The sequence below is a fragment of the Myiozetetes cayanensis genome, unplaced genomic scaffold, assembly GCF_022539395.1.
Source record: "Myiozetetes cayanensis isolate MyiCay16 unplaced genomic scaffold, myiCay2020 scf21, whole genome shotgun sequence".
Taxonomy (NCBI): Eukaryota; Metazoa; Chordata; class Aves; order Passeriformes; family Tyrannidae; genus Myiozetetes; species Myiozetetes cayanensis.
Window position 1 is genome coordinate 12,729,430 of NW_026087423.1, and position 27,245 is coordinate 12,756,674.

The 27,245-nt window shown below is 45.4% G+C and overlaps 1 protein-coding gene across 18 annotated transcripts in view; it reads left to right on the forward strand.

Moving 5' to 3' along the window:
- Nucleotides 1-27,245, forward strand: part of FBRSL1 (fibrosin like 1) — a 492,731-nt gene that overhangs the window by 221,181 nt on the left and 244,305 nt on the right. For 16 of the 18 annotated variants that reach the window (XM_050318783.1, XM_050318799.1, XM_050318793.1 and 13 more), the window contains exon 4: nucleotides 4,624-4,659. The exons of the other annotated variants lie outside the window; for them this stretch is intronic. In XM_050318783.1, coding sequence (XP_050174740.1) covers nucleotides 4,624-4,659 — 36 coding nt within the window. The remainder of the gene's footprint in view (nucleotides 1-4,623; nucleotides 4,660-27,245) is intronic. 18 annotated transcript variants of the gene reach the window in all.

Sequence of the window (27,245 nt, forward strand, 5' to 3'; positions counted from 1 at the left end):
CATGCCTGCAGAGCTGGGGTCACCAGGGAGGAGTGGAAGGTGGGTACAGCTGAGCTGGGTTTCATCCTGAACAAGTGCTATAAAACAGAATCCAAAATCCCATCTCTGTACGTGCTGCTGCTTAACTCAGCTGAGTGCTGGCCAAGCAAATCAGGCTTGTGGCCCTGGGCTGGACGATGAGTTTGGGCCTGTGATTTGGCAAGGCAGGAGTCAGCACTCAGTAGGAGCTGGGAAATGTGCCTCGGTTCCCTCCTCTGCTGGGGGCTGCTCTGGGGACACTGGGCACGTCTGAGGATGGGATTAACAGCACTGGGAGGAGGCATTTCTTGGGGACTGTCCTGTGCCCACACAGGAGTGCCCACATTGGATGAAAACAGCTGACCTGGGGGTACTTGGTGCACTTTTGGTTTTAGCCAACAAAAGTGGCACGTGTCAGAAAAGCAGGACTGAACTCCTGACGTTTCTGGGATATGTTAATTTAGGCCTTTTGCCGAAGAGGTGGGAAGAAAACGCTACAAATGAGCTAATTTTGTGGTTGTGCTGCCATCACCTGCTTTTAACTTAATCCCCTTATAGTTAGTTTTTATATCAAGGATACAAAAGATTCAAGTTGAAACCTGCCTGACCCATTGAGAGTGGGGAATTGGCTTGAGGTGCCCTATTACTGTGATTATTACTGGATTTTAAAGCCCTTCCTACTGTCTTTTCTAGTTCAATAAGTAACCCAATGGATTTAAGAAACCGAACAGAGGGTCTTGATTTTCTTTGCATCATGAGAGCAGTGGAAGGCCATGCTTTTATTTATACAAGGGAAATAACTTTTCCTGTCAATTTAATAGACGATCTTGGAAAACCTGCTGTAGGTTCTTGGTGAATTTTGTCTTTATTTTTCTAAATTGCAATCACCATTTTTATCAGAAGTAAAGGAAGCAATCTTTTAAATACAGTTGCAGACTGCAGTGAAACTCAAACTCCCAAGGACATTGGTGGGGGGGATAGTAGAGTCTTTCAGCAGTAAGAGTTTGCCTTTGCTGCCAGAAAGGTGTATTTTTTTATATCCAGTGTAATTAACACAAGAGCTATCCCAGGGTAGAAATAATTCACTCTGTGACATAACTGAAATGTCTGTGCTGTCTGGTTTTGGTTTTAACCTTGGGCTTAAAAGGAACCAAAAATTTTCAGTTGTAAAAGAGCACATCATCTGCAAAATATTATAAGCCATTTATCTTCAAGCACAAATGCCATCTAGCAGTGCAGCTCCACTTATGCGTCATTAAATGCACAGACCACACTCATTTTGCCCCTAACCAGTAACAGTCTCCCTTAGAAAGCCCTGGGTATTCCCCAGAGCCCTGGAAGAGGCACAAAGGCGGTGCTCAAGGCAGGCAGGGAGGGCCCTGCCCTGCCCTGCCCTCCTGGGGGAGTGTTTGGGGTTGCTCTGACACAAGGCTGGCATTCCGTGCCCACCAGCCCCTGCCTGCTCGGGGTGGGCAGCACTGGGGTCGTGTGAGCACATCACACTCCCCACCTCCCACTTCTCTGTGCCATGTTGGGGTTTGCAGATGCAAAGGCTTTTGGAAGGGCACGATGTGGCAGCTCCTCTGCATCGGCTGTGGAGAGTTGGCCAAGTGGGGTCACAGTGGTGAACTGTGTGTGTGAGGGCACCTTTGCTGCCAGCAGGGCCAGAGTGGAGCTGTCTAGGGTGCCTGGGTTGCAGAAGCAAGGGCAGGGTTTGGGTTTGGTGAACCAAAGGCACCAGGCAGGTGCTGTGCTGGTGGCTGCAGCACCAACAGGAGCGTGGCTGGCTGGGTACCACGGTGAGCATTGTACCCTGCTGCCTGAGGACCCCCCAACAGGGGGAAAATGGACCCAAATAGCAAATAAACTGTTTTGAGAACAAGGATTTTCTGACAGCCCTCCATGTAAGAGTGCTCCTGTCCTGTAGGTAAGAGCCTGGGGAAGTCATTCCAGCTGAAGACTTGCCCCAGTAACTGCTCTTGCCAGACAAGCACTCATTCACAGTCAAAGGAGGTTTCTTCAGCTTTGGGTAGATGCCAAGTTAAACTTCCACTAAGATTTCTTATATTTGCAGCCACAATTGATTACTTTTCTCATTATTTGATCTTGATATAGAGACATACAGGTTGAGCTATGTTTATATTAACCCCCAAAGATTTTTTTTCTTTAGGAACATCCATCACAAGTTGCACGCAAACTCTTCTGCTCTGGCACTCACAGTTGGTATTAGCTGGGGGTTTTTCAAAGCTTCTACATGTGGCAGTTGGTGTGGATCCTCCTAAAGAAGCCCCAGTGTTCCCAGCTAACCAAGAAGGCAGCAGCAGTTTGTTAGATGCACAGAAAAAAGCATACAAACAGCTCTGGAGAGTGTGGGGCATGGCTGTGCATAAACCTGGTAATTGGAGAGGATTTTACAAGTTGAATCCAGAGAACTTACCACTTACTGACTTTATACATGCAATAAAAATTCTGAGGGAGGGGAAAAACCCCACCCTTTCCCCCCATGATTTTCAGGGAATTTAATGTTAAAACTTTCAAGGGAGGAAGAAGTTCGTGGATGTGAAAAATGCCAGAGTAAATTGCCATTCAGTTTTAATTATTTCTGATGTAACACTTTATTCAGCAACTGTTTTTATTGTTTTCTACTTGGTGGTTTTAAATCAATGGTCTGCAGATTCTTGGGGTTCTTGGACAGCTTGGGATGCCTTAAAGTTATCTTAAAAAAAGCAGGTCTGTTGTTAGTGCCTTTGAGTTCCTTGTCCAAGGGTCTGCTCCATCCCAGGAAAATATTTCATGTGTGCACAAGACTCAAAGCTTGAAAATAACTGTTGGACTGAAAATGCTCCGAGAGGCTGTTTCCCTGGAGAGAAGCTTCTAATGAAACCTCTTCTTTCTGTTTTTGGTTATTATTTCCAATTAGTTAGACCTTGTCATTCTTGGTTAAATCTGAGCTGATGGAGGGGGTGGAGTGAGAACTTCCACCCTTTCTGCTTTTCTCCTCCTGCCTCTCCAAGCAGGTAATTTGCCCCCTCCTCATTCCTGTGTTTACTTTAGCTGAACTGCCTGATCAAGCTCTCCAAAGTGTTGGAACAGATAATTGTGTTCAGCTGTTGGACATAGTTACATAGATAGCAGGATATTGTAATTAACCCTTTTCCTGTACAAGGCTGAATTCCGTGAGTACTTTGGGGTAAAAAGTACTTGGAGGGTGGGACAGGTTTCCCATAGCTTCTCAAAACCAGATGTAAATGCTACTGCCCTTCATTTCACCAGCCTATAGCTTTATTTCTGAGCTGCACGGGCAGAGCGATGGGGCACTTGAGTCTTCCACAGAAAGCAGGAGCCTGGAAAGGTTTCTCTGTGTGTCTTGGTGTCCTCTGATCAAAAGGTTTGCAAACTGGTAGTACAAAGGGACTGGTGGAAAATGACAAGTATATTTGCAATGGGTCTGCATCAATCTCGTTGGGGTGTTGTGCTGGTTTAGTAACACGATAACTTCTGGCACTGGTGCAAAAAAAGGATCCTCAAGATCGGCCTGCAAACAATGCAGTGGTTTTGGTCAGGCTCTGGTACCCACTAGAACATCAGTCTTGGAAACAGGACTGCCAAGACTCCCTGGATCTTGTTTAGTAAAATCACGTAGCGAGGGCATCGTGGTTATAAATCACATTTGGGAATTGGCCTGCAGAGTCCTTGCTGGGTCGTGTGGTGTCGTATGCCACCTCTGTTCCCAGTTTCTTTTTAATTTCCAAAAAGAAGGCGCATAGCAGCAGCTGGAGCTAGAGGTGGAATTCATTCAGCTGCTTCAAGGAAACCACTGCCAGCAAAAAACAGCAGCTCAACAGTGTTGGGTCGTAGAGAGGGGAAAGGGATCCAAGTGACTGGAGCTGTTGTAATGAGAAGGAAAAGAACCAAATGATTTGGCAGCATGTGAAAGAGGTAAGGATGTGGTAGAGAGAGGAGCAGGAGGAGCTGAAATGAAGAGCAGGAGTAAACAATGTAATTTAACTTATTCAAAAGGGACAGAATGCTTATTAAAGCTCTGAGAGATGATGAATTAGTGTTTTGCTGCTATTGTTGTTTCAGATAGAGTTGTCATATGGTAATGCAGCAGCGGTGAAGGCTGGAGGCTCACAGATTCATAGAGGGGAATGGAAAGTGGGATATGTGGTTACATGATTGAAGGTTGGAGCTGATGAGGCGAAATGTGCAGCCCTGACTCAGGAGAGCGTCCTCACACGTGTGTGCTGTTCCCAGGAAGCTGCCACCACACTGCAGAGGGATGGCTCCAAACGTGTTCCCTGCTGCTGGGAGGACATGTCCCACGCTGGGAGCTGTTACCTCGGTCAGGAGGAGCTGTCAGAGCCTGCTCTGGCTCATGAAACTCTTGGCTGAAGCAGCCCCGGAGCCCTTACCTGGAAGTGCTCTTTGGCTGCTCCTCCTGTGGCAGCACAGAGTTATCAGGAGCTCGTTTGAGGCTCCCTGGCTGTGAGGTTTCCCCCTAAGGAATACTGGGCTGGGGGAGGGAATCTCGAAATGATTCTTATCTGACATTACACAGAGTCTCTTGCATTACTTACTGTGGCATATTGTTTCCTCCCACAGAGTTCTGCTCAATCGCTTTCAGGAAGAGGCTACTCCGTAAGTCATTTTACAGCTAATTCTTTCACTTCTGTTGATGTTGATTGCAGAGGTTTCCACTACCTATTGCACAGCCACTGACATGAAAGAAATGCTGAGCATAAGTAGGGCTAGAGCACAGGAGTGTCCTGCACCTGACAGGGGACAGCCCTGACACGTGAGAAAGCATTAAGAGCCTGGGGGCTTCTTAATTTAATATCATACTTACAGAAAGGAGGTTTTTTTGTCAGTTTATAGTGTATTTCAGCTAGATAGTCACCTCTGGAGAATCAAAAGACCTGAATGGGGGGAGAGTTTTCCACACCAGTGGGAGATGCTTCCCTCCTCTCCTCCCTCCCCCATGCAGGTTTTCATTTGTGTGTTAAATACAAGAGTCAAGTACACGATTGCTCCCATTTTAAGAGGAATTGTGACCCTCACCATTGTGAACAAAACAGAAGTCAGTATTCCCTTATTTACAGTCTCTGAGTTATAAGACAAGCTCCCTTGCTTTCAGAGGAGGGTGTTGCTGGTGTTTTCTTCGCAGGAGTGCCATAGGTACCAGAGATCTGGGGTGGTGTGACAGGGCCAGGACACGTCTGCCTGTGTATGACATGCACCAGTCTTGTTTAATTGTCCATTCTGTTCACATGTACCTTATTTGTGTGTGCAATAATGACATTTCTTCATGTAAAGGTGGTATAATTTGTTTATTCTGAGTGCATTTGCTGCTCAGCTGTCCAAGAAGGCAGGCACAGACAGGATTGTGTAGAGTAACAGGGAAATTGGAGAGGGTGTGAGAGGCTTAGCAGTGTCAACATGAAAATTCCTGGAATCACATTATATCTGACTCTCATAACAAATGTATGGTGTGGAGATATGATACCCTGGTTGTTCAGCCAGTTAGTCATGTGTACCCTTACTGCCAGTGCAAAGGTTGCAGATGAAGGGGTATGCTGATCCCATGTGCAAATCTGAATGTGAATGTCTCAGTCTAGCAAACAGTTCCTGCCTACACTTATTGACAGTAATTGCTGTTTTCACAACCTCTGCCGTGATGAAGTTTTGCCTTTTAGGTGAATGGTCCCAGACTGTTTCTAAGAGCTGTAACTGCTCAGTTTGCATAGGCCAGAACAAGGATTTTTTTTTTGTACTTCAGGAAGTTGGTTTGGACACTTTTTCCTTTTTTAACAATAATCACGGAAATTCTTTAATTATTTTCTTTCAGTAATTTATGTTGTGTGTTTGGAGGTGTGTGATGGAACTTGTGAGCTTTTACCCTCTGCTGTGCCAAAAGAGAGGAAGTTGGTAGGCAGTGCAGAATTTATGGTCTGATTTCATAGTGACACTGCCTCATGCTATCATACCTATTATCAGAAATTCATAGTACGAGACTAAGTACATTTTCATTATAAAGCCATTACAAAATAACATATGACTTGAAAAGTCTTACAGTTTCAATGAAATAATGTCACAAATTTTTAGACAGTAATTGCATGTCTTCTAAGTATCCTCCTGTCTAAATCTTCCCAGCATCCCAGGTGAGTATCATTGCTTAACTCATTGAGTGATGAGGAATGTTTGCTCCAGGACCCACTGAGTGCTGTTCCCATACACATGGGCAGTCAGATTCACCTAAGCTTCTAAAGGCAGAGGCTGGGTCTTCTCTTTGTCTGTAAAATGCCCTGCATGCCCATGGCACCACATAAATAATAATGAATCATCTTCACAGATTTTATGACTGAGGGCATGGTTTGGGAATTAAACAATTTCCCACTGGCTGTAACATAGGTTGCAAAATCTTAATGGAAAAAGGCCAAAGAATTCTTTTCAGAGTCTCGAGGCTAATAAATCATAGGACTGTTTTCTTCCATTGCTGGCTCTTCAGAAATTTACTTCTCTTTCTCAGATAAATGATTTTGAGAAAATTTCCAGCTCCTTCTCTGTTGCATGTGTGGGGACAGGGTTCTTTTATTTCACCACCCCATAACTTCTCAAGGGAGGAAAGAGCTTTCTGCGTGCCAGGCCAGTATTTTGAGATCACGAGTAGCATGAACTGGGGTTGCTTTTGTGCATGGATTGTCATTTTCCTGGATAAACTGCCTTCTGCCTCACTGTGTACCAGCTGTTGAGGCTGACCATTTCCCTCAAGACTCTAAATTGATTTAGCATAAGGCAGAGACTGTCACTTCCAGCACTGCCAGACCCTGCTGGCCCAAACTCGCGTTGGAAGCTGATTCTCCCAGGTGGCACAGAGATGCTCCAGCCCCCAGTTCAAGGCAACTGGTGCCCCCCTTACCAGGAGCTGTCCATAATATCTTTTAACAGCTCTCGTTTTCTCGGGGAAACAGCTGTATAGGAAACCCCGAGGTACTGCTTTGGCTCTGCCCCCTGTTTACATCAAATAGGTTGCTTGCCAGAGATGGTGAGGGCGTGATAAAAACCTAGGGCTGTGGGAGGTGGAGATGCCGCTGTGGAGTGTCCCTGCTGGAGCTGGGCATGGCCTGTGCTGGGGAACGCTGTCCCTTGTGGAACGATGAGATATGCTCAGGTCCTCATTGGGGGTCTCACAGGCAGCTGTTTGAACACCCCAGAGTGTTCTGTGCAGGTTGGGTTTTCATCGCCCCGTTCCGGATCTCGCCCAGGCTGTCCTGGCAGAGCGTTGTTGGCTCTCGGCAGCCCCTGTGCAAAAGGTGCTTTTCTAAGGAAATGAGCGTTTGCAGAAAGAGGGTTTAAACCCTGCAGGAGGAATCCTGCATGGAAAATCTCAGCCCAGGGTTCGGCCCAGCCAGCTGGGCTGCAGGAGGAAGGCAATGAGGGCCTGCCCGGGCAGTCGGAGCAGGCTGGGGTTGAAAACCTTGGTAGACCACTCATCCATAAAGTACAGACCCTGGAGCTAGAGTCAGGAAGAAAACTGAATGCAAGTGTCTAAATAAGAACTCCTGAGTGCTGAGTACTCCAACAACTTCACTGACCTCAGACTTCCCCTGGAATATTAGGTGCCTAAATAAGGACCGTGCTTGAAGTAATTTTGGTCTTGTTGAAGTTACCACATAACCTCTGGTCATCTCCTGCTGCACCAGGCTTTAAATTGAGCCTTAAAAGCAGCATTAACAGTGACCTGGCACATAGTTTCACTCGTGGACAAAATGTCTTAAAAATCTTATTTCCCAAAGTAAAGTTTTGAATGGCATTTACTGGGATAGCACGAGATAGACCTATGTCTGTACTGTTTCTGCAGGCTCCTTATCTCATCAATAGCATGTGTTTCGTACCCTTATCTTACTAAATGTATACTTCCTCTGTGCTGAGAAATAGAACACTAGTTTGTTTATGGAGGTTAATATCTTATTCCTTTTATGACTCGATGGTTACACTGGTGTGATAAACTGCTCCAGCCATTTGTCACACTTCCTGCACACACAAATGAGATTAGTGATCTTAGTCAGAGAGGTCTGTCTGTCCTCTGAGCAGACAAAACAGATTTTCTTCTTGGTAACAGGATGAGAGAGGCCTGTCTACCCGAAAATGCACTGATTTGTTAAAAAGCAAGCAGAGAACCAGCAATCAGCTGTATGTTGAGATTTCTGTATGTCACCGGTGCGTATCCACCCTCTGGACCGTTTTTCAGATTTATTTCTGATAGTTAAGTCATGGTAGTTGAGTTCTGATAGTTAGGTTCTAAATGAACTTAACGCAGTAAGTAGTTACAATGAATATAAGATCAGTACTTGCAGTTTGTTATTAATAGATAAAAAGTTGCAATTGTTTATAAGGTTGAGCACACTGTGCAGACAAACCCAAGATGCAGCTGAAGTTAGGCTGAGTTTTGTAGAGAGCATGGAGAAGGATAGAGCTGGGGAATATGTGGCAGCTTAAAAAAATAAACAAAAACCCTCTTCCAATAAATTGTGTAGTTTATTTATAGAGCATCTGTGCAGCTGTTCCTCTTCTGAAATGGCAGGGGCTAAAATGTGGGAGTGAATAAAAGAATAAACTTGAAAGCATATGGCAAATGGATAGCCAGTGAGCCAACCTGTCTGAGTGTGCCTTGGAACCAAAGTACAGGAGGATGAGACGTCTTTGTTTGATTTTATTTGTTCTTGAAAGAATTTTTTTTTTTTTTAAATAAAAACAGTAACATACACTTGGCAACAGCAGCAGCTGATTTTCATTCTGAGCTTCTGTAAAATATCAAAGTCTTTGTAGCCTAGTCAAATCCCTGGCAGCTCATCAAATTCTGTTGCTTTTACATCTTCCTTGTTGAGCGCCGGAAACCGGTGTCTCAGATAGCTCAGGCTGGAGCCCCTGGATGGAAAGAAATGTGCAGAACACCATGAGGCTTGCAGAGGCTCTTGGGTCACCCAGAGTCAGCTCGGGGCTATCTGCACCCTTCGTTCCTCCTGCTTGGTGATGCGGCTGGAGAATGGTTATCTCATCCCCCTCGGGTGAAGCTGGACCTGAGGTGGCCCAGGCAAGCACTGGGTAGGCTTTGAGCACCTTGAGCCTGCCTGTCCCCCAGTCTGCCCCTTCCTGATTGTTCCTCCCGAATTATCTTGTTGATTTTTGGAGCTGGCTTTCCAGTTGCTGGCAGAGATGCGCACAACTGTCCAGGGCTCCTCTCCTGTGCTGTGCGTTCGATGATGCTGTACAGGGGTCTGTTGCTCAGCACAGCTGCCCACAACCATCTCACCCCACTCAGACCTCTTTAGCTCGTGCCCACGAGCACAGTTGCCAGGACAGCCAGTTCTGAGCTGGAGTTCCCCTGGTTTGCAGCGCTGAGGTAGAGGCCAAGCACAGTGAACTCAGGGGGAAGGAGGACTGCAGAGTGCTGGGTAATCACCTGCCGAGGAACTGTTGACTCTTTGCAGGTTTATATACCCTGTAAAGCTCTTTTCGTGGCCTGTTTCAGTTTTGTGCCAGCTCAGTGCAGTTCTGTGAGGCCCTGAAACAGATGGTCCCTGCTAAGGAGGCTGCTGCCACGCCAGAAATCCTTGGTGTGTGCACGAGCAGGTTCAGTGTGATGGTTCCAGAGGCTCACTGAAGATCATGCCAGCAGCATTCCCCTGATCCAATCTGTGCTTCAGGGATGTTCTTGTGCTGTTAGGCTGGGACCAAGTTATCAGATTTGGAAAAGTACCTTCAACACCATCTTTTCTGTACAGACCTTAAAAGTCAGTGCCACTTCCTACCTGGAACATGGTCCAAGACCCCAGGGGATGATTGTGTACCTTGACATCTTTGAGGTGGCCATGGAGAAACTGTTGTCCTGAGAAGGATAAATTTCTGCCTAAAGATCAACAAAATTATTGCAATGAAGTGTGTAATTTTTGTGGTTGGGAACTCTTGGGTGTGCTTCAGCTCCTGGTGTGGAAGCACGCTAATGAAAAATCTCTTCTGTAGGTAGGTAACGTTTCCTGGCATGGCTGGAAAATTCATTGTGTTTTAGAACCTCTGATAAATTAGCATTTTTCCTTGCCAAAATCAATATTGGAAACAGGGCTCTTGTTACGAATCTAAAACTCCTTGAGCTGGAGCCAAAGTTAAATGATAAAACTGAATTTAATAAGTCTTTCCTACAATAGTGTGCCTGTAGGCTGGCATAGTGAACAAGATTCTCTGGGCAAGATTTATGAATAGGGGAGTAATAATTCCAAAACAAGCATCAATCTCCTTTTGCCATGATGCCAAGCATAAAAGGGGGACTGTAATTGTCTTTTTTTTCTGGACAAGAAAAAGAATGGCAGATAGGTCCCTTTCTGGTGGAGCAATACTCTGTCTTCTTTGAAGACAGCAAGAAAGAGAAAACAAAAAGGGACTGTAATAAAGCAGTGTGGCCTGCAGGAGCAATGACAGCACAACAGATAGGGAAAAAAAAGAAAAATAATAATGTGTAATAGAAATATAAAGGATTTTGAAAGGAATTTAAGCTGTCAGGAATTTTAGAAAGCCAGGAATAAAGTGGTGGGTGTCAATCCAAAGCATTCAACTTCTGCTGCTTTTATTTTCACGTGTTCCTAAACAACCTCTCTTTACAAAAACTATCCCCATGCTTGAGTTCACCTAGACAGGCTGGGTTCACTGAACAAATGAAGAGTTTGTTTGCTCTGAGTGCCGTGTGGGAGGGAGCCAGGTTGCTGTAAGCCAGCTGAGGAGCTGGCCCCTTGGCTCCAGGGGCTGTCCCAAAAGCCATGAGCTCAAATTGAGCCGAGTAATTAGTGCACATATTATTCCAGATCCGTGGGAGCTCTTCTGAGGGTTTTTGAAGCGTCCCATGAAAAGCGTAAGCAGAAGTACAAACATAAATAAACTACATACTTCAGCTTTACAAATACCAAAGTCCACGAACTTCCTCCCAACACGTTTTCCTTTAGAAGTTCCCTTTTCTGGAAGTCTGTTTCTTCTTAGATGACCTCTGCTTTTAATTAGGATGAAAAGCCCCATAAATTTTCGCTCATCTCCACGAGCCGTAAGCGAGCACAAAGGGCCCTGTGGGCTGAGCTCCCCTCTGCCTGAGCAGTGGCCTTGGCAGAGGGGTGTCCTGGGAGGCTGGGAAGGGGCTGAGGCTGATTCCATCCCCCCCAGCTGCAGGGGGCACGGCCAGCTGACACCCCGAGCCCCGGGAGGGACGGGACCTGGGACGTGCGTGTGATTTTTGCCCGTGGTTTTAATCCACCCACCCCAGCTCAGGGCAGGAGGGGCGAACAGATCTCTGATCTGACTAGAAAGGCGTTATTGTTAAACAGACGCATCCCCCGAAATTCCCAGTGCTCCTTGGCTTTTGGGGAAGGATAACCCCACTGTCGCTGGCCTTGCACGCTAAAATGAGAAGTTGTCCTAAATCCATCTTGAATTCACCAGCCTGGAAAGGATTACATCCTGCTGAAGAGCAGAGGCAAAGGATTTTGAGAATATCTGGTCTTTATTTCTGGACCTTTTTGATTAAGACTGTCCTGAGGCAGTTGTGTCATATATATGCTGTAGCGTTCTTTGTGTTACAGGGCAGGGTATTTGCCTGTCTGCCTCAGCTGGTTTTGCATTGTTATTTGCTCTCATGGCTCTCTTTCCTTAGAATCCATTGCCTTGTTTTAACTCTCTTTCCTTTCCCTTTACCAAAGCCAACAAAAAGATGATTAAAGCAGGCAGTTGATTAGATTAGAATCAGGGCTCCTTACCTGATGAGCACATTGAACAGGGGTTAAGTGTGGGGCCTCTTGGGGGATTTGCTTTTGATTTTTCTTTAATTCTCTGATAGTCTTGTGCAGTGGGAATGGGCAGTGCTGGGGTTTTATAACTAAAGGGAGGGTTAAAAAAGCCCATTTCTGAGGGCTGCTGGAGTGCACCGGTGCTTGTTGTGCTGGGTGTTGTGGTAAGTCCCTCAGAGGAAACTCATGGGAGTGTAACAGGGGTTCACACTTTCTTGTTTCATCTCATACCTCACTGTGCCCTTGCAGAAACCTGCACCCAAAACCACGGAGTGTAAGGGGAGCAGCTGAGGAAATAACAGTGCCACTGCAGAATGCTACTCTAGAAATAAAAGATGAACCTGATTTTTTTGGCCTTTGATAGCAAATGAACAAGAGAGATTAAGGAAAGGGATTGGGTGCATCAACTTTGTGGGTGTTGTTGGCATCAGGGAACACTGTCCGTTGTCTTGAAGCATCACAAAATTTAAAATATTTAATTGTGCAACTCAGTGGAATACCTTGATTTCTTGTCAGCCCCCACTGAAATATTCTAGAGAGGGTGTGTTATTTGGATGATGATAAAACTAGTCACTGCAGATGCAGAGTGTGAGGAAGGGTTTGCTGTAGGTCTTTATGCCGTTTCACCACTTGTATTTCTTCCATGTCATCTTTTTTTTTAAAGCTGGGCAATGTTATTAAAGGCAAGAGAGAGACATCTTCAGTTTCTTCCCTGTCCTAATAGAAGGCAAAGATGCAACTTTGATTTAACAAAACAACAGATGCAACCCCAAGTCAACTCTCACACGGAAGAAAGCTTTTGGTAGCTCGCTGAAGGTGTGGCAGCTCTGCTGTGAAAGCTGTCAATGGGTGGAAATCTGCTGTAAGGCTGAGGTTTCTCTCGCTCTGTGTTTCAGCCCGGCTGCCATGGAGCTGGCTGCTGAAATGTAAATACACTGGGGCAGGGGGAAGGCAGCACTCCCCTGTCCCTGAGGGGGACAGAGCAGGGTGGCACCATGCGGGGGGCTCAGGGGCCAGCCCAGGGGCTTGGGCTGCCTTTCCAGGAGCTGTTCAGCTCCTGTTCCAAGGGTGGAATGGTTGCTGAAGAGAGCAGATTTCTCATCTGCAGCTCTTGCTTTGCTGGAAGAGGAGCATTCAGATGGAAACCCTGGTTCAGCCACGTGAGATGTTATCTTCTCAGGGTCACTGTTTGCACTTCCTGCTGCCTCAGTTTCAGCATCTCAGTTCCTTGTGGTCAACACTTGCCCCAACCACCATGACCTGCTGGTAACATTTTAGAAAGGTTTCCTTTCTCCTTTTTGTAGAAAATAAATAAATTAAACTGTAAGAGACTTGTGTGATTCTAAAGGACCAACTGCAGTTCTAGAAAGCCGGGAAATGCAGGGCAAGGGAAGAAATGTAAATGAATCCATTGTGCACAACTTGGGTGTGAGAGGAATCAATTGCATTTGGCAATTGGTAAGGCCAAGTACTCTCTGCTTTTTCCTTGTCTTTTTGTTTTATTAAATAGCTTTAGGTAGGCAGTGGTGTAATTTTGAAATTCAGGCACTGCTGTATCCCAAAGTTGTTTTAAAACAATGATACTCAATCTCATGAAGGAATTTTTAACTTCCAGTTCAGAATACCCTGTGTTTCAACTTAGTTTTCAAGTGACTGCAGCTGTTCTCTCATTTTTTCTGCTCATCACAGGTCAGAAACTCAAAGGGATTAAGGTTGAGTAAAACAACTGTTCATCACTCTGAGCTCTGCTTTGTTTTTGTGGGAATTGTCTGCTTCTGTAGCACCTTTGGTTTCATTACTTTTTATAAAGTTTGGTTTACTAACCTGCTCTCGGAACAGACACAACCACCAAAGCCGCTTTTTAATTAGCCCTGTGGCCCATCCGGGGTGTGTGTGCTCACGTCTTGGCTGCACAATGTACTCCCAATGAAAGGGAACAGTCTGCCACAGAGTCTTGTAACCTTGAGGTCAGTTTTAAGCTCAAAATTGCTTTTGATTATGGAGTTAGTGTGTGTCTCAAAAAATAATAAAAAAATCCGGCAAGCACTAGTGGTCCTTACGCAGCGCTGCTGAGTTCCACACTCAGATGGTATCACATCTAGATTTTAATGGAATTACCTGCTTTATTTATACATTCTTCCCAGGTGAATTGCTGTGCTCCTGGTTGTGAATATTCAGAGGTTTGCAACCAGGATAATGGAACATTATCACACAGTTACCTCACCGTGGACACGGCTGAAGTGGTTTTCTGCAGGAATGTAGCCTGATTCATACCTTTGCTGTCTGCATTTCATCTCTGTGCTGTATGATGGATAAGACTTTGTGTGCCTGGACACTTATGGCCTAGATCTGTAGCATCCTGAGGAATTTTCTTGTCTGATTAATTCCCCACATGTGTTCACCAGAAAGCCTCAGGACGCTGGCAGTTTTTGGGAAGCACATTAGAGGTAGATGATGGGTGTTTGCAAACCTCAGGTCAGTTTTTTTTGACTGGTGCTTTGCTGTTTGTAAACATCAGCAAGTTTGGGGTTTGATTGGGAAGCTGTCTTGTGTGGTTCTTGGGTTTTCTGGACGTGGCTGAAATGCTTCATGCCACTCTTGAAATCAGCTCATCAAAGCAGGACAATTTTTGGACATCCTGTAGTAATTAGAGTGCTGTAGATGAGGGATGGTATGGACTGCATGGTGTGTGCTTTGAACTCTTACAGCAGCATACTCAGACCAGTTGGTGATCACCAAAGGAAAAAATTGTTGCATTGAAGGGGGGCAAAACGTTTACCTGTTTTACAAGATTGATGAAATTCTGCCATCTCCTGCAGTGGTTAACTGCTTTGACTGATGGGTTCACCTACCTTCAGTTGCAGAATAGGGTTGGATATTAACTTTTCTTCAAAATTGTTCTTGGTGAACCTATTTCTGTATATCATCACATCACTGTGATGACTACTAGAATTCCAAAAGTGATGTCCCACTGTGAGCTCAAAGCCACATGCCTGTCTTTCTGCCACCTAGTTAAGGGCAACAAGTGGTATCAAGTGGGAAAAATTTCTTACTAGGAGGAAGGGACTAGAACTAAGGACTGGGACCTTCAGGCTCTGGGCAGCAGCAGCAGCATGAACAGCTAAGCAGCTAAACTTGGTGGGATACTTGTAGCAAAGCAAAGATTCAAAATCTGATCTCAAAAATCACTTGTCTAAAAGGCTTTTCTTCATAGCATTCCTCATAGCAAAAAACACAAGCAGCTGTTGACACAAGCAAGGTTATAGGGCTTGTGATCAAAGTTAGATCAAACCTCCCAGTTCGCAGAACATGTTTTCCCCACATATTCAAGTCTCTTCCAAAGCTGCTTAATAGCACCTGGTAGCACACTGGTTTAAGAGCAAAAGAGCTGGAATCATGGCGATTAGAATATCAGAGTGAAGATGCCCGAGGCCAATAAACACTGTGTAACTGGCAGGCATCGAGCTGTAACGGGTGGAGGGTGGTCCCAGACTTTGTCTGAGCATCTTTCCTTCTCCCTGAGGACTCGCTGTTCCCTGGGGAATCCTAATCCAGTTCATTTCTAGAGAGCCGGGGAAGAGCAGGAGAGAATAATAAATGGTCCCTTGAAAACAAAGAGGCAGTAATACACGGCACATGACGACCCAGACAGCCTGTTCAGCTGCAGCCAGCTTCCTGCCGAAGATTCATTTCTGAGAGGTTGCGAGAGCCCTGGAACAGGAAGCTGCAGCTTCACCGGACGGTTTCGGTATCAGTGTGTTATCTGTGGTCATTCCCCTCCACAGCTTGTGGTGAGCTTCTGGTTAGCAGAGAGAGACACTTTGAGCTGAGCTGGCATCAGTTCCCACCTACTTAATCAGTTAAGTTGTGAGCCGTGTGGTTAGCTCGAATCCCCTGGTCGTCTTGTGGATTGCCAGTGACAGGAAGGGGGAGATGCATTGAGTGGTTCCGACAGGAATAGCTTGGTTATCTGATGGTCACCCCAGAGACTGATAAAATTATGTGAGCTCTTTTCTGAGAAGACATCAAAAAACCAGAAACTGTTCTCTCTAACCACCTGAAGAGTTTACAACGTCAAGGGAAATTTTGCTTATCTTGAAAGCCTCAAAACTGTTAACCCGCCTTCACCGCTGCAAGACCACAGCAGTGCCTCAGACTCTCAGGGCACGCAATGAAGCTACAGACCGTCACATGCAGAGCTGTAAAACCTTACTGAGCAAAGGTTGTCATTCAGACCTTCCAAAATTGCTTTGGAAGATTCAAATTCGGAGGTGAGCGACTTGAAACCTGTGAGAGGAACCAGGCTTTGCCGAGGAGCGTGCTCTGTATTTTTAGAAAGCTTGGCCTCTTTGAGGCTGTCTCGTTGTCAGGAGTTTGGGCACACAAAGTGATGAGTCACATTTCAAAGAGTAGCCTGTTGGATGAGCCTGGGCTGATCTAACATCAAGCTGATGGTGAGTGTGACATGGGCTTGCAGAGGTTCAACGGAGAAGGTGCTCATAGACCTGGGAGCACTTAGGGCACTTGGTTTTGTCATGTGTCTGCTGAGCAAACCTCAGGGGCAGAATGGACAAGTTTCAGAGAGGAACCCTGAGCAAGTGAGGGTTTTAAATGAGTGCTTTCCAAGTGACCTGCAGGGGGTTGCTCTGAATCTCAGTGCCTGAGTTCCTCTGGCCTTAAAATGGGGCAGTGGTACTTGTGTCTGGGGTAGTGGTACTCTTGTTGAGATGTATAGATGGGAGAGTGTTTTACTGACTATTTACTAAAATGGGTGAGGTAGTTCTAAACAGAAGATCCACCTCTTTGTGTGTCTTGTGCCTAGAGTATAAGGAGCTCTGTGCTGCTTGTCCTGTCTCCCCATCTGACCATCCCTCTCCTCAAACCAGACCCCTCAGCTTCTGCTCCCCAGGCTGCCCATGCCTGTCCTGGCAGTGCTGGGATCCTGCAGATGCTGCTGAGCAAGCAGGCAGTGCTTCCTGCTGGGCAGAGGGTTTGGGGTGTCTTCTGTCCGTGGGTGAGAGGCCCCCATGGCCGATCTGATGTGTGATCTGTAGCTGTAACGATCACCATAATGAAATCCTGCTCCTCTGCTGGTTTTATTCGGGTTTTGAAATCCAGGCTGGCTGTTTGTAAGGGCGTGTGTCTGTACTGGAGGCATGAGAGATGCTTTAGTGTGCTGACATTGCTTGGCTCAGCCTCTGTCAATAACAACCACAGCAATCAGTGCATTTTGGACTCAAAGCTATTTCCTTTCCTGGTGCAGATTATGTCTGGTATGCATAACGTGTTAATTTAACAAAGCAGTTCTTTTGATACAGCTTTAATTTTTTAACAACAGCTCGGAGGCAATGATGTACAGATTATATAGTGTCAGTTTCCCAATTAAAGTTTTACAGGAAAATACTCTGGTTTTGCTTTAAGCCTGTGTTGAATTCTTCCTTCTGGCACTTGTGCAAATGGAAACTGTGCTATTGCAAAGCATCCATTTGAAACCTTGAAATATTTATTGAGGCTGCCTTGAATACTGAAGCAGGAATCTTCCTGTAGGCTTGTTGATGTCTGTCATATGCATTTATTTTGTAATTAAATGTCTGGAAGCTTGTGCGTGTGCCTGTGTGGTTGGTTTCTTGTGCTTTATTTTTTTGCAGGTTTTGTTGATGTTAAGCTTTTTTTTTTTTTTTTACTGATAAATTCCTTTAACTCATCCCTTTTAAGAGTTGCTATAAAACCTTATCCAGGGCCAGACCACATCTTACATGTATAGTGATGAAGCTCCTGTTAATTGTGCAGAACACCGAGGAGGTGGTTAAACTGCTGCCCTTCCCAGAATGCCAGACCTTGTGAAGCTCATGCCTGTTTGGAGGCTGTGGGATGGCAGGCACCTGAAGGGACTAGCTGAAAATATTTCATTGTTAAAGCACAGCCCACAAACTGAACATTTGTGGGGTTTTTTTTAGTTCCTCTTTCTTTTCTCTTCCCAGCTCTTTGTCTTGGATAAGACTGGGTCAGTGACCTTTCCTGTTCATATGGGCTGGAAGCAACAGGGACTGCCCATATCCAGAATTACCCTCTGGTCCAGGAGAGCCTGTGACCCAGAGTGTGGTCCAAGGGCTGTGGGGATGTGGAGCTGAAGCCCAAAGGGCAGAGCACTGGCATTAGGCAGGACTAAGAGTCATCAGCTCCAGTGAAAACAGAACGTGCCTCTCTGAAGCTGCAGAACCAAATGCCTGATCCCTGAACCCGTGCCCACCCAACAGGCTGGAGCTGGGGCAGGCAGCTTCCCTGCCTTTGGAATGTGCTGAGAGTCTGAAATATTCTCTGCTGCCCAAGTGCCAAGGGAGGCACCTGGCCCACATTGAAACCAAATGCTGCGTCTTGTGTGTTTATCGTTTCCCTCGTTTTCCTTCTTCTTCTGTTTCCAAACAACTCCTTGGGATTAGTCCTACTGCTAAATAATTATGACTTTCTTATCTACATCTATTTTTCAAGCTTGGCTGCATTATTTTTGGGCAGCTATTTAGGACTTCCATTATTTAAAAGAAAACATTGTGTCCATACTTGCATATTTGCATTGCAGAACACACAAACAACAATTCTTCTCACAGTCCATCATTCTTCAAATATTTTTCTTAACAAGTACCACTTTTTCAGGCATTCCAGAATCAGCTTCATTATATGAATCCTATTTATGGATCCTATTTAGAGCATTTGCAGGGAGGGAATTAAATGGGCTATTTCTTGTTTCTACAGATACTGTATCTGGTCCCGTGTGAGCAGGGAGGGTAAGAATTGGTTGGTATTTCAAGGAAATTAAAATAGTTACTTCCCTCCTTTTTTTTCCTTCCTTTTTTCCCTTGCTTTTTTCCACTTCCTTTCTGGAAAAAAAATTATTTATTTGGGAATAAAAGCCAAGGCCTCATTATCAACACCAGAAGAAACTGATTGTGCAGCAGTGTTTTGTTTCAGTGCCTTTATTTGTATAGAGGCCAATGACTGGTGTGTAAAGGTAATGGTTTTATCTGAAGGATGTTGGCACGAGGTGACACACACTCTGTGCATCGCTGATGGGCTGCCCTGGGGTCGGGGCAGAGAGCACAAGTGTTGTGGGCAGCGTGGCCTGTCAGGCCCCACCTCATCTGTCAGCTCGGTGGGTTTTAAAGCATCTCGGGGGAAGGGGGGAACATCAACACAACCCAGGGATTTTGGAGAGGGTTTCTGTTGAGCTCCTCAGTCGAATGATGGCCAGTGAGCTGCTGGGTTGGCAGAATCGATGTGATCATTGGCTTTTGGAGATGGATGCTGAAAATTGAATAGTCTTGCAAATGTGAAAGGAATCAGTTCTTCAAAAGCTTCCAGTACTATTGCACCACTGGATGAGAAAAATAGTGCAAGTTGTTGTAGGCAGTGCAGTTTAAATGAAGTGTATGTGTTCAAACACGCATGAAGAGCTATGCAAATGAACTTTAGAATAATTGGTATTTAGGAAGGAGGAGTTTGGCATCTTTTAATCCCAACTGGTGCCCATCTTGTGGGCCCAAAGTGCTCTGACACACAGTGTCTCAGTGACTTCCCTTTAAAGTTTCTGTTCAGGTGGTTGGGTCAGCCATCAAAACAGGCTCATGGGGAGATCAAAAGGGAGGGCAGGTTCTCAAAAGAGAGAGAAAAATTAGAAGGGCAGTTTGCAGTTTCACATTAATTTTCTTTATTGCTATACTGGACAGCCAGGGAAAGTGAGTAGAAGATGGTTGTGTGGAAGGGTTGAGTGATGTGGAAATGTGCAGAAACAAAGCTGCTTTGGGGGTTGCCTGCCAGCTCTGGGGCGCGGGGCCAGCGGGACGATGGTTATCGATGAGGTGTGCGAATGTTCCGTCTCTGAACAGGACATGTGGCACAACAAGGTTTGGAGGGAGGGGGGGCAAGGAAGGAGATTTTTGGGTTTTTTTGCTTTGTTTTACTTGAATGGAATTTGGAAGAATATCTTCAATAGGACTAGTTTCTGCTTCACCTCAGGGATGTTTTACTCCTGATCTGATCAAAACCTTATCTCTGATCTGTCTTTGCCTTGGGCAAACATCCTTGTGGGTATTCTGTTCAGGTAGCTCTTTACCTCACTGGCCTTGGACAATGAGTGGGAGAACAGTAGGATTTTCATCTCTGTCAATGACAGCAGTAGCAGGTTGCAGGAATCCCAAGAAAACCCAGCCTGGAGAGGGAGTGGGTCTTCATCAGCTCAGCAGGACCTCAGTGTGGCTGTGACTCGTGGCTTTACTGAGCATGTTGTTCTTCACTCACCAGCACCTTCTCAAGCTGATTGATTTTGTCAGAATTTGCTTTAAAAGAAAGGAATTTTTATCAGTGGTTGTGAAACTTAAGGCAAACATGTCATTGAAAATAAGCTTACAGTGGTTTGATCAAGATCCTATGATTTGAGGTTTTCAGATGTTTAAATGTGTTCAATTGCTGTGAAGCTGGAGGCACAGGTAGGAAGAACTCATAATTAAAGTTGCATTGCAATGAGCCAGAATCAGAACTTCACAGAGCCTTGCTGATGGCGTTTTCTGATTTCAGACTTGTAGTAATGTGCTTTTAATATTTTTTGGGTTTTAATCTGGTCGAGGTCTGTTGCTGTTTTACCCAAACCTCTTTCATAAGGGTAGGTTTCTCTCATACCTCGCTTGGAGTCTTGTTGGTGGTTTTCAACCTCTTCCAATTTGCAAACAACCTAAGAAAAGCACCACTAAAGTTGCAGGGCTCTATATTTTGAATGCAAAGCCATCTTGACCACAGGCTTGCTTTTCTTAGCTACCTTTTTACAGCTCATTTAAAAAGCACTCAGCAAAGCTGGAGGTCTGGTGACCCAGGACTGAAAACCAGTGGCTTGATGCGGTGGGGCCCTGTTTCTGGTTCCTGGCTCTCCTGTGGTGTGAATACAGACTGTACAAACCAGGTTTTACAGAAATTTTGTTCAATAAAACTGTGTCTTCAGCATCAGTGCAGGCTCTGTCTACTGCAGTGGATTTTCTTCCTGCTGGCTGGAGTTGGGGTTGGATTTGTTTGGATATTGTGGTGCTCTCTGACCCCTGTTTGATTTTGTTGGAGTGGTATTTTTGTGACACCGTGGTACTGTGAGAGTTGTAAATAATTCTGTTACTCAAGTAGGCTTTATAATTTCGTTGGAAAAATTGCTTTCCAGTGAAACTCAGCCTGAAAGTTAACATGTTCATTAGTCACTGCAGCGGCCTACAGTGGTATGACTTGTGGATTATTTTACAGTATGTACTTTTCTGGTTGCTTGCACAACTGTAATACAAAAGTCGCTTTTATATTAATCTTTAAAGTCGCAGCCTTGAATGCTTATAATTTCGGCATCCTGAATATTAACCAACAAAGGAAGCGTGGTTTTGTGTTCAAAGCCAGGAGGAGGAGACAGGAGGTCTGTGCTGTATTCCCAGCCCTCCCATAATCTTGCTCTGGGATCTGGGGCGTGCTGTTTGCTGTGCCTCAGTCAGCTCAGGCGTGGGGCGGGGAGACCTTCAGGGCCCATAGACAGGCCCAGTTGTGCGAAGGCTTTAATGGTCTGTGGGATCTGCTGGTGGAAAAATGTGATGTTGTGTTCAGAGTGCAGGAATCCATGGGCTTAGAAGTTACCCAGCTTAGAAGTTAAAAACGGCTTTTCTTCTGCTTCTGGCCAGGGCTGGCACCTGCCGTGAACACCCTCATCTTCGGGATTGTTTTCCCCCCGTCTTACATATTTTGCACACAAAGGCTCGGGATGATGGGGAGTTTCAGAATCTGTACAACCACAGGTGATGATTTATCCTTGAATTCCACATGTTCTTCTCGGGTGTCCCAGTGTGTAAAGGGTACCTCTCCCAGAAAAGTCCCCCTCAGCAGCCTGGCACAGCGGTGTTGCAGATGGCCCCTTATTAACTCTGAGCTTCCCCAGGTCTGAGTTAGACGGCGGCTTGATGTTACTTCAGAGCCCGTCCTTTTGATGGCTGGAAACGATAATAGCCTGTGTCATCTGCCCTTTGGATGGAAGGGTTATGCCTCGTCCTTTATTCCCCGTCTCTCCCGACAAAACCCGTCCCACAATGCGGCCGATCCGCTCGCAGGTGTTCCCGCCGCTCTGCCCTCTCACATGCACCGCAAATTAGTAACAGAAGCTAATGGCCCAGCATGCGGCCATCAAAGGGCTGACAATTCCAGCCTTTCCAAAGGGCCCTTTATGTCAAAGCCCCCCACGAGACCTGTCCGGCTGAAAAGCCCATTTGTGTGTCGGTGTGTGCGGCCGGTGCGGCGGCCGGGCCGGCTGCGGGCCCCACGCTGCGCCCCTGACTGTTGCTGCTGGCAACAGATAAAAATCGCTGTTCGCCACAGCGGGGCCCACAGCACATCAATCATCCGCCCAGATAAAGGCCTCGGGCCTTTGGCCCCATCCTTCGGTTGTTCCTAAATAATTTCCAGTGGCTGAGCATGCTATGGTGTAGGCTGGGTAATTCAGTCCAGAAAACTTCATTTCACTAAAAATGCTTTGATTCTTCTTCTTCTTCTCCCTTTTCCTTTCTTTTTTTTTTTTTAAAGACTGTTTTTGTTCAAATAGATGTTTGTTTCGAAAGGGGGAATTTAGCTGATGAAAGGGATGCCGTGGAAGTTCAGAGTGAGAATAATAAATAAAAACTGTGTGGTTAAATGGAAAGTACAACCAAGCGGCGGCAAAAAGAATTAGCGTTTACCAGGAGTGTAACAAAGCACCTTCACACTTTAGGAGATGCCTTTCGGCATCGTTCAGCTTCCTGAATTTATATATATTTAAATAGAGATTAATCTTTATATATGGATAACATCATTTCCACTGCACCTTTATTAAAGAGATTTATAGCCAGGTATCAAATTACACTTTTAATACAGCCTAGTTGATTTTTTGGTAGCAGCAAATCATATTTGTAACTCCGAATAACTAAACAAATTTGACAGTAGCAAATTTTCTCCTTGACACAGCTAATTCTTCATCCTGTCCTAATGTTCTGCTGTAAAGCCATAAGAAATTGTGATGCTTAGAGCCTGACAGTCATAGGTTTTGTTCTTGCCACTTAGCAATCCTTCAAAGAAGAAACCATTGCAATTTAAATTGAGGGACATCACAGGCTCCATAGCAGGGAAACGCTCTCTGTAGATAAGCCCTGGTTTGTAATCTTGCTGGCTTGTGCTGTAAGGATAGGGTAGGTGGGATGTAGTGGGACACAGAAGGTAAAATCAAGCGTTAGGTCGCAAATAAAATTGCTGTGGAAACCCTAAAAATTAAATCTCAGCCAGCCTGCCCTTCTGCACAAGCATCTTTGCATGCTAATTGCGTGGGCCTTTGTATTATTGTGGATACTAATTACCAGTCGTTCTCAGTGGGAACTGGACACCTAATTCTCTAATGCTGCTTTTAACCTCCCAGCTTACAGGCCTTGCATCTCAAGGCACCTCCATCCTGCTGCTGTCTTCCAAGTGCAGGCTGGATCCAGCACACGGGCACTGCTGCTGCTCAGTGACGAAGAATCTGGCAAAGCTTTGCAGCGTAGGCAACGTCTCTTGGTGGGATGTGATGATGGACTTCAGCAACAGCTGGAGACGTTGGCTGAGCAGAGATTCCTCTCTGGGTTTGCTGCAGTCACTTTACTTTGGTTTACTTTGCCTTGTTACTTGTATGGCTGTGTTTAAGCTAAAAGGGACAACTGAAAAGAGTTAGATTCTCACCTGGCTGGTATTAATGGGAGCTGAGCCTTTCCTTTCACCTGGACAGGACTTCATCCAGAGTGCCCTAACGAAGCGCTGAGCTCCTGAGGTATGACTTGTTGCTTTGTGGAACCTGGGCTATATTTTGTGCTTCACTGGATTAATGTGATTTATATGAAGAATTTGAGAAGTTTTCTGTAGAAACAGGAGAGACATTAGCCTAACAAAGTATGCCTGTACACTGTGTCCTTCAGTATCTCCTGAAAACAAAACAGATTTTAAGATTGATCCTGTTGGATTTTAAAATAGGTAACAGTAAAATATTTTTCACTCGGCAAGGTCACTGTAAATGCCGGCATCAGATCTGAATGATGTGCCACTATCCTGTTTCCACTTCTGCTTCCTTTTCTGAACTCCTATATAATGCTGCCTAAGAAATAATGCAGGGAATGACGGAGAAGGGTAGGCTTAAATAACCCTGAGGGTGCTTATCTTCCTTGGCATTAACTCCATATCCACATTCATTACATGAATGGGCCAGGGAAACTGTTTCTGTGACAAATTGGAGTGCAGGGTAGGTTGAACAGACTCAGTTCAATTTTGGGTAATGGTATACAATCATCTCTATGGCGATGTGCAGTGCATGGTGTAGTCCCTCATTTAGAGGAGTTTGAATGCATAAAGCCCCATAAGAAGCACTGTGATAACTCAGTTCCTTATTTTTAGAAAGAGTTGTAATGTGTACAATTAGCTCCTCCACTCCCTCCCCTTCCTTTTAATGACACCAGAGGGGAGCTTCCCCCTCTCTCTCTAATTCTGCCTTGTCAGGGTTGAACTTTCGAGGGAGCTGCATTTGCAGGGAAGATGAGGAGCACGTGAGAGATCCCGAGGTGGGAGATGGGCAGGGACATGGCCACAGCCATTATTATTCCACAGCAGGCAGGATGGCTGCCCTTCCACCGCACCACTGCGTGCTTATATCAGACAAGAGGCCGTTTCCACCGGAACGGGGGGATGAGTGCAGCGGGCACTTTGCTGTGAGCCACGGGATGCTGGGCAGAGTGGCCTCCAGAATCTGAACCACCACGCCTGCTCCTCGCTGCACAGCGTGGCTGGTGTTTCGCTGAGGGGTTGCTTGTGGGAAATGTGGCGGCACTTGTTGATAAACGTTCTTGGTGCTAATTGACCGCTGTGTTTGCAGGCAGATGCACTGACCTGGAGCTTCCCACGTGCTCGTGCAGATCCCTAAGATGGGCTAATTAACTTCTCCATCTTCATTTCCTCGGCAAAAATCCTCTGAACAGAGTTATGCAAAACAAGTGAAGGAAAACATCAGGCTGCAAGGAGGAGGAGACCCAGGCTGCATATAATTTGTGTGTTAAGAAACAGCCAACACTGGGTATCTTCCTTCAATGGGAGGACACAAAATTTCCTCTTTAACAGCTATATAGGAGAGTACAATAAACAGTAAGGAATGATCAGGAAGTCAAGGCATTGTTCTTCCCATCAATTTTCAGATTTGGATGTCATTTCCTGAAATTGAGGCTCTAATTCTTTAACAGTAATGGCATTTTTAAAATTTTACTTGCCCTTAGTAAGATGACAGCAGTAGTTTTAGTGCAGACTTAGCATGGAGTCTTGTTTGGGCCAAATCTAGCAGATGTTACTCCTGGAAAGAGTTCCTCTGAAGCTGAACAAATCACTCAGGTGGGCAGGTGGAGGAAATGCTCACCTGAACTCAGGAAGCTGAACTCAGCTGTCTGAAGGCATCCTCCAGTTGCTCGTTGCTGTGTTGATATAATCTCTTACTGACAGACCTGTTGTAGGTGTTGCTCCAAAGTGTGCTCTGACACCCACCCCATATTGATTCTACTTATTTGTCATCGAGGAAAGGGAGGATTCTATTTATTTGTCATGCTGTGGAAAGGGAGTGCAGAGCCAGCTCCTTCTGGGAGCCCTCTGAAAGCTGCTTGTAGATACCAGCAAAACCTAAAACCTTCATCCTGCTTTCTAAGGCTTGTCTGGTAGGAGCCCTGAGGAGTGACTCCAATCACAGGCACCGCTGCTAGGCAGGGGGGAGGTTTGCTTTAATTGTTTTAATTGGATACAGACCCACTGGCAACGTTTTCTTCCATTTGTGTTAGATTGAAGCCTGACTTGACCTGAATGGTTCATAACTGTCATAACTTCCCAGTGTTACTGCCTTAGTTCAGAAGTGTCCCCTGGTTGTTGGGTGCTGTGTATTCCCTACTGATCACCGTCCTGCTCAGCATTTCCATTTACCCCAGAGGATGAGACAATGCTGTTGTACCTGTCCTTTTGCAACAGGGGTGTGCTAATGCTGCAGCCTGCCTTTCTCTTTGAACGTGGTGTTGATCCCACCACCTTGTGTGCCTAAATCATTGCTAAGTCGCAGTGTTTTGAAGCCACGGGAATATTGCTTGAAGAACTCCTCTCATAAAACAGCTCATTAATATGTGTGCTATTCAGGGTTTGCCAAAAGTTTTGTGGTCTGCCTTGCCTCCTCCACTCTTCACTCCTCTCTGCCCTGAAAATGTCTGCAGGAAAGCGTGGGCAAAATTCATTCCCCTGTGGCTGTTTCAAACTACACAGTTCGGGCTCATCCTTTGATCCCTCCTCATGACTTTATTTCATTATCCCTTAAGTATAAGGAGGAAAGTTAATGACATCATAAAAACTAGAACTCTATAAAAGATGTTTCTGCTGATTTACTGCCAATGTACTAGCAGCATGTCATATAACTGCCCATTAAAGATGGTGAGTTGCTCTCCTGCCTGCAGCTTTCCTTATCACCAGCCCTTTTATTTATGACCAGATTATAGGGATTGGGTGTGCATGGTAAAACATAAAACTTATTTTTATCATGCATATAATTAACCCTTTAATTATGGAATTAAGTTACATCCATCCTTCTTTTTAATTTAAAAACGTATTGTTGGATATTCCTGTTTTTCTTCAAAGAGCTTAATGTGTTGCTGAGAGAATGCAGTTCATGGCTTCTGGTTATATCTGTCTTTCCCTTTCCAAGCATTACCTAAACAATTCTGACCAGTGAAGAGACCAAGAGGGATAGTAGAGGCTTCCTTACCCAGATAAACAAAATCAATTTTTTTCCTGTTCAAGGAAGTTGAATTTATTCTATGGAAACCCTGATCTTCTTGCTTGCCTGCTTCTTAAACTCCAGTTCTTTAAACATCCTTCCTCCAGCCCCTTAGGATACACAGTCAGCTTGCTAAGTAATTATTTGAGACCACATTTCCCATCACAGAATTCACCACCACTCTCACTGTAATGGGAGATTTGTCTGGTCGTGCAACTTCAGGCTCCTGCTTTGAGCAGCACAGTGTGTTTGCTTTTGTAGTGCCCTCCCCTTTGGACCCAGTGCCTGCCATTTGCATGGAAAGCTTGTTTTGGCTACCAGTAATAATATGGAATGCCAAACACCCCTTCCCTCCCACCTACAGCTCTAGATGCTTCCAGATAAGCTTCATATCCTGAAATTAGGGCTTCTTCTAAAGCATCTCGAGTTGTAGACGGGGCGGGGGGAAGGTTGGGTGTTGTGATGTGATTCAGTGCCCCTGAGAACCCTGGCCGGTGAAGTTACTTGTTTAAAATTAATCATGCTCCTTGTGCATCAGGCATCTTGTATTAATGCAA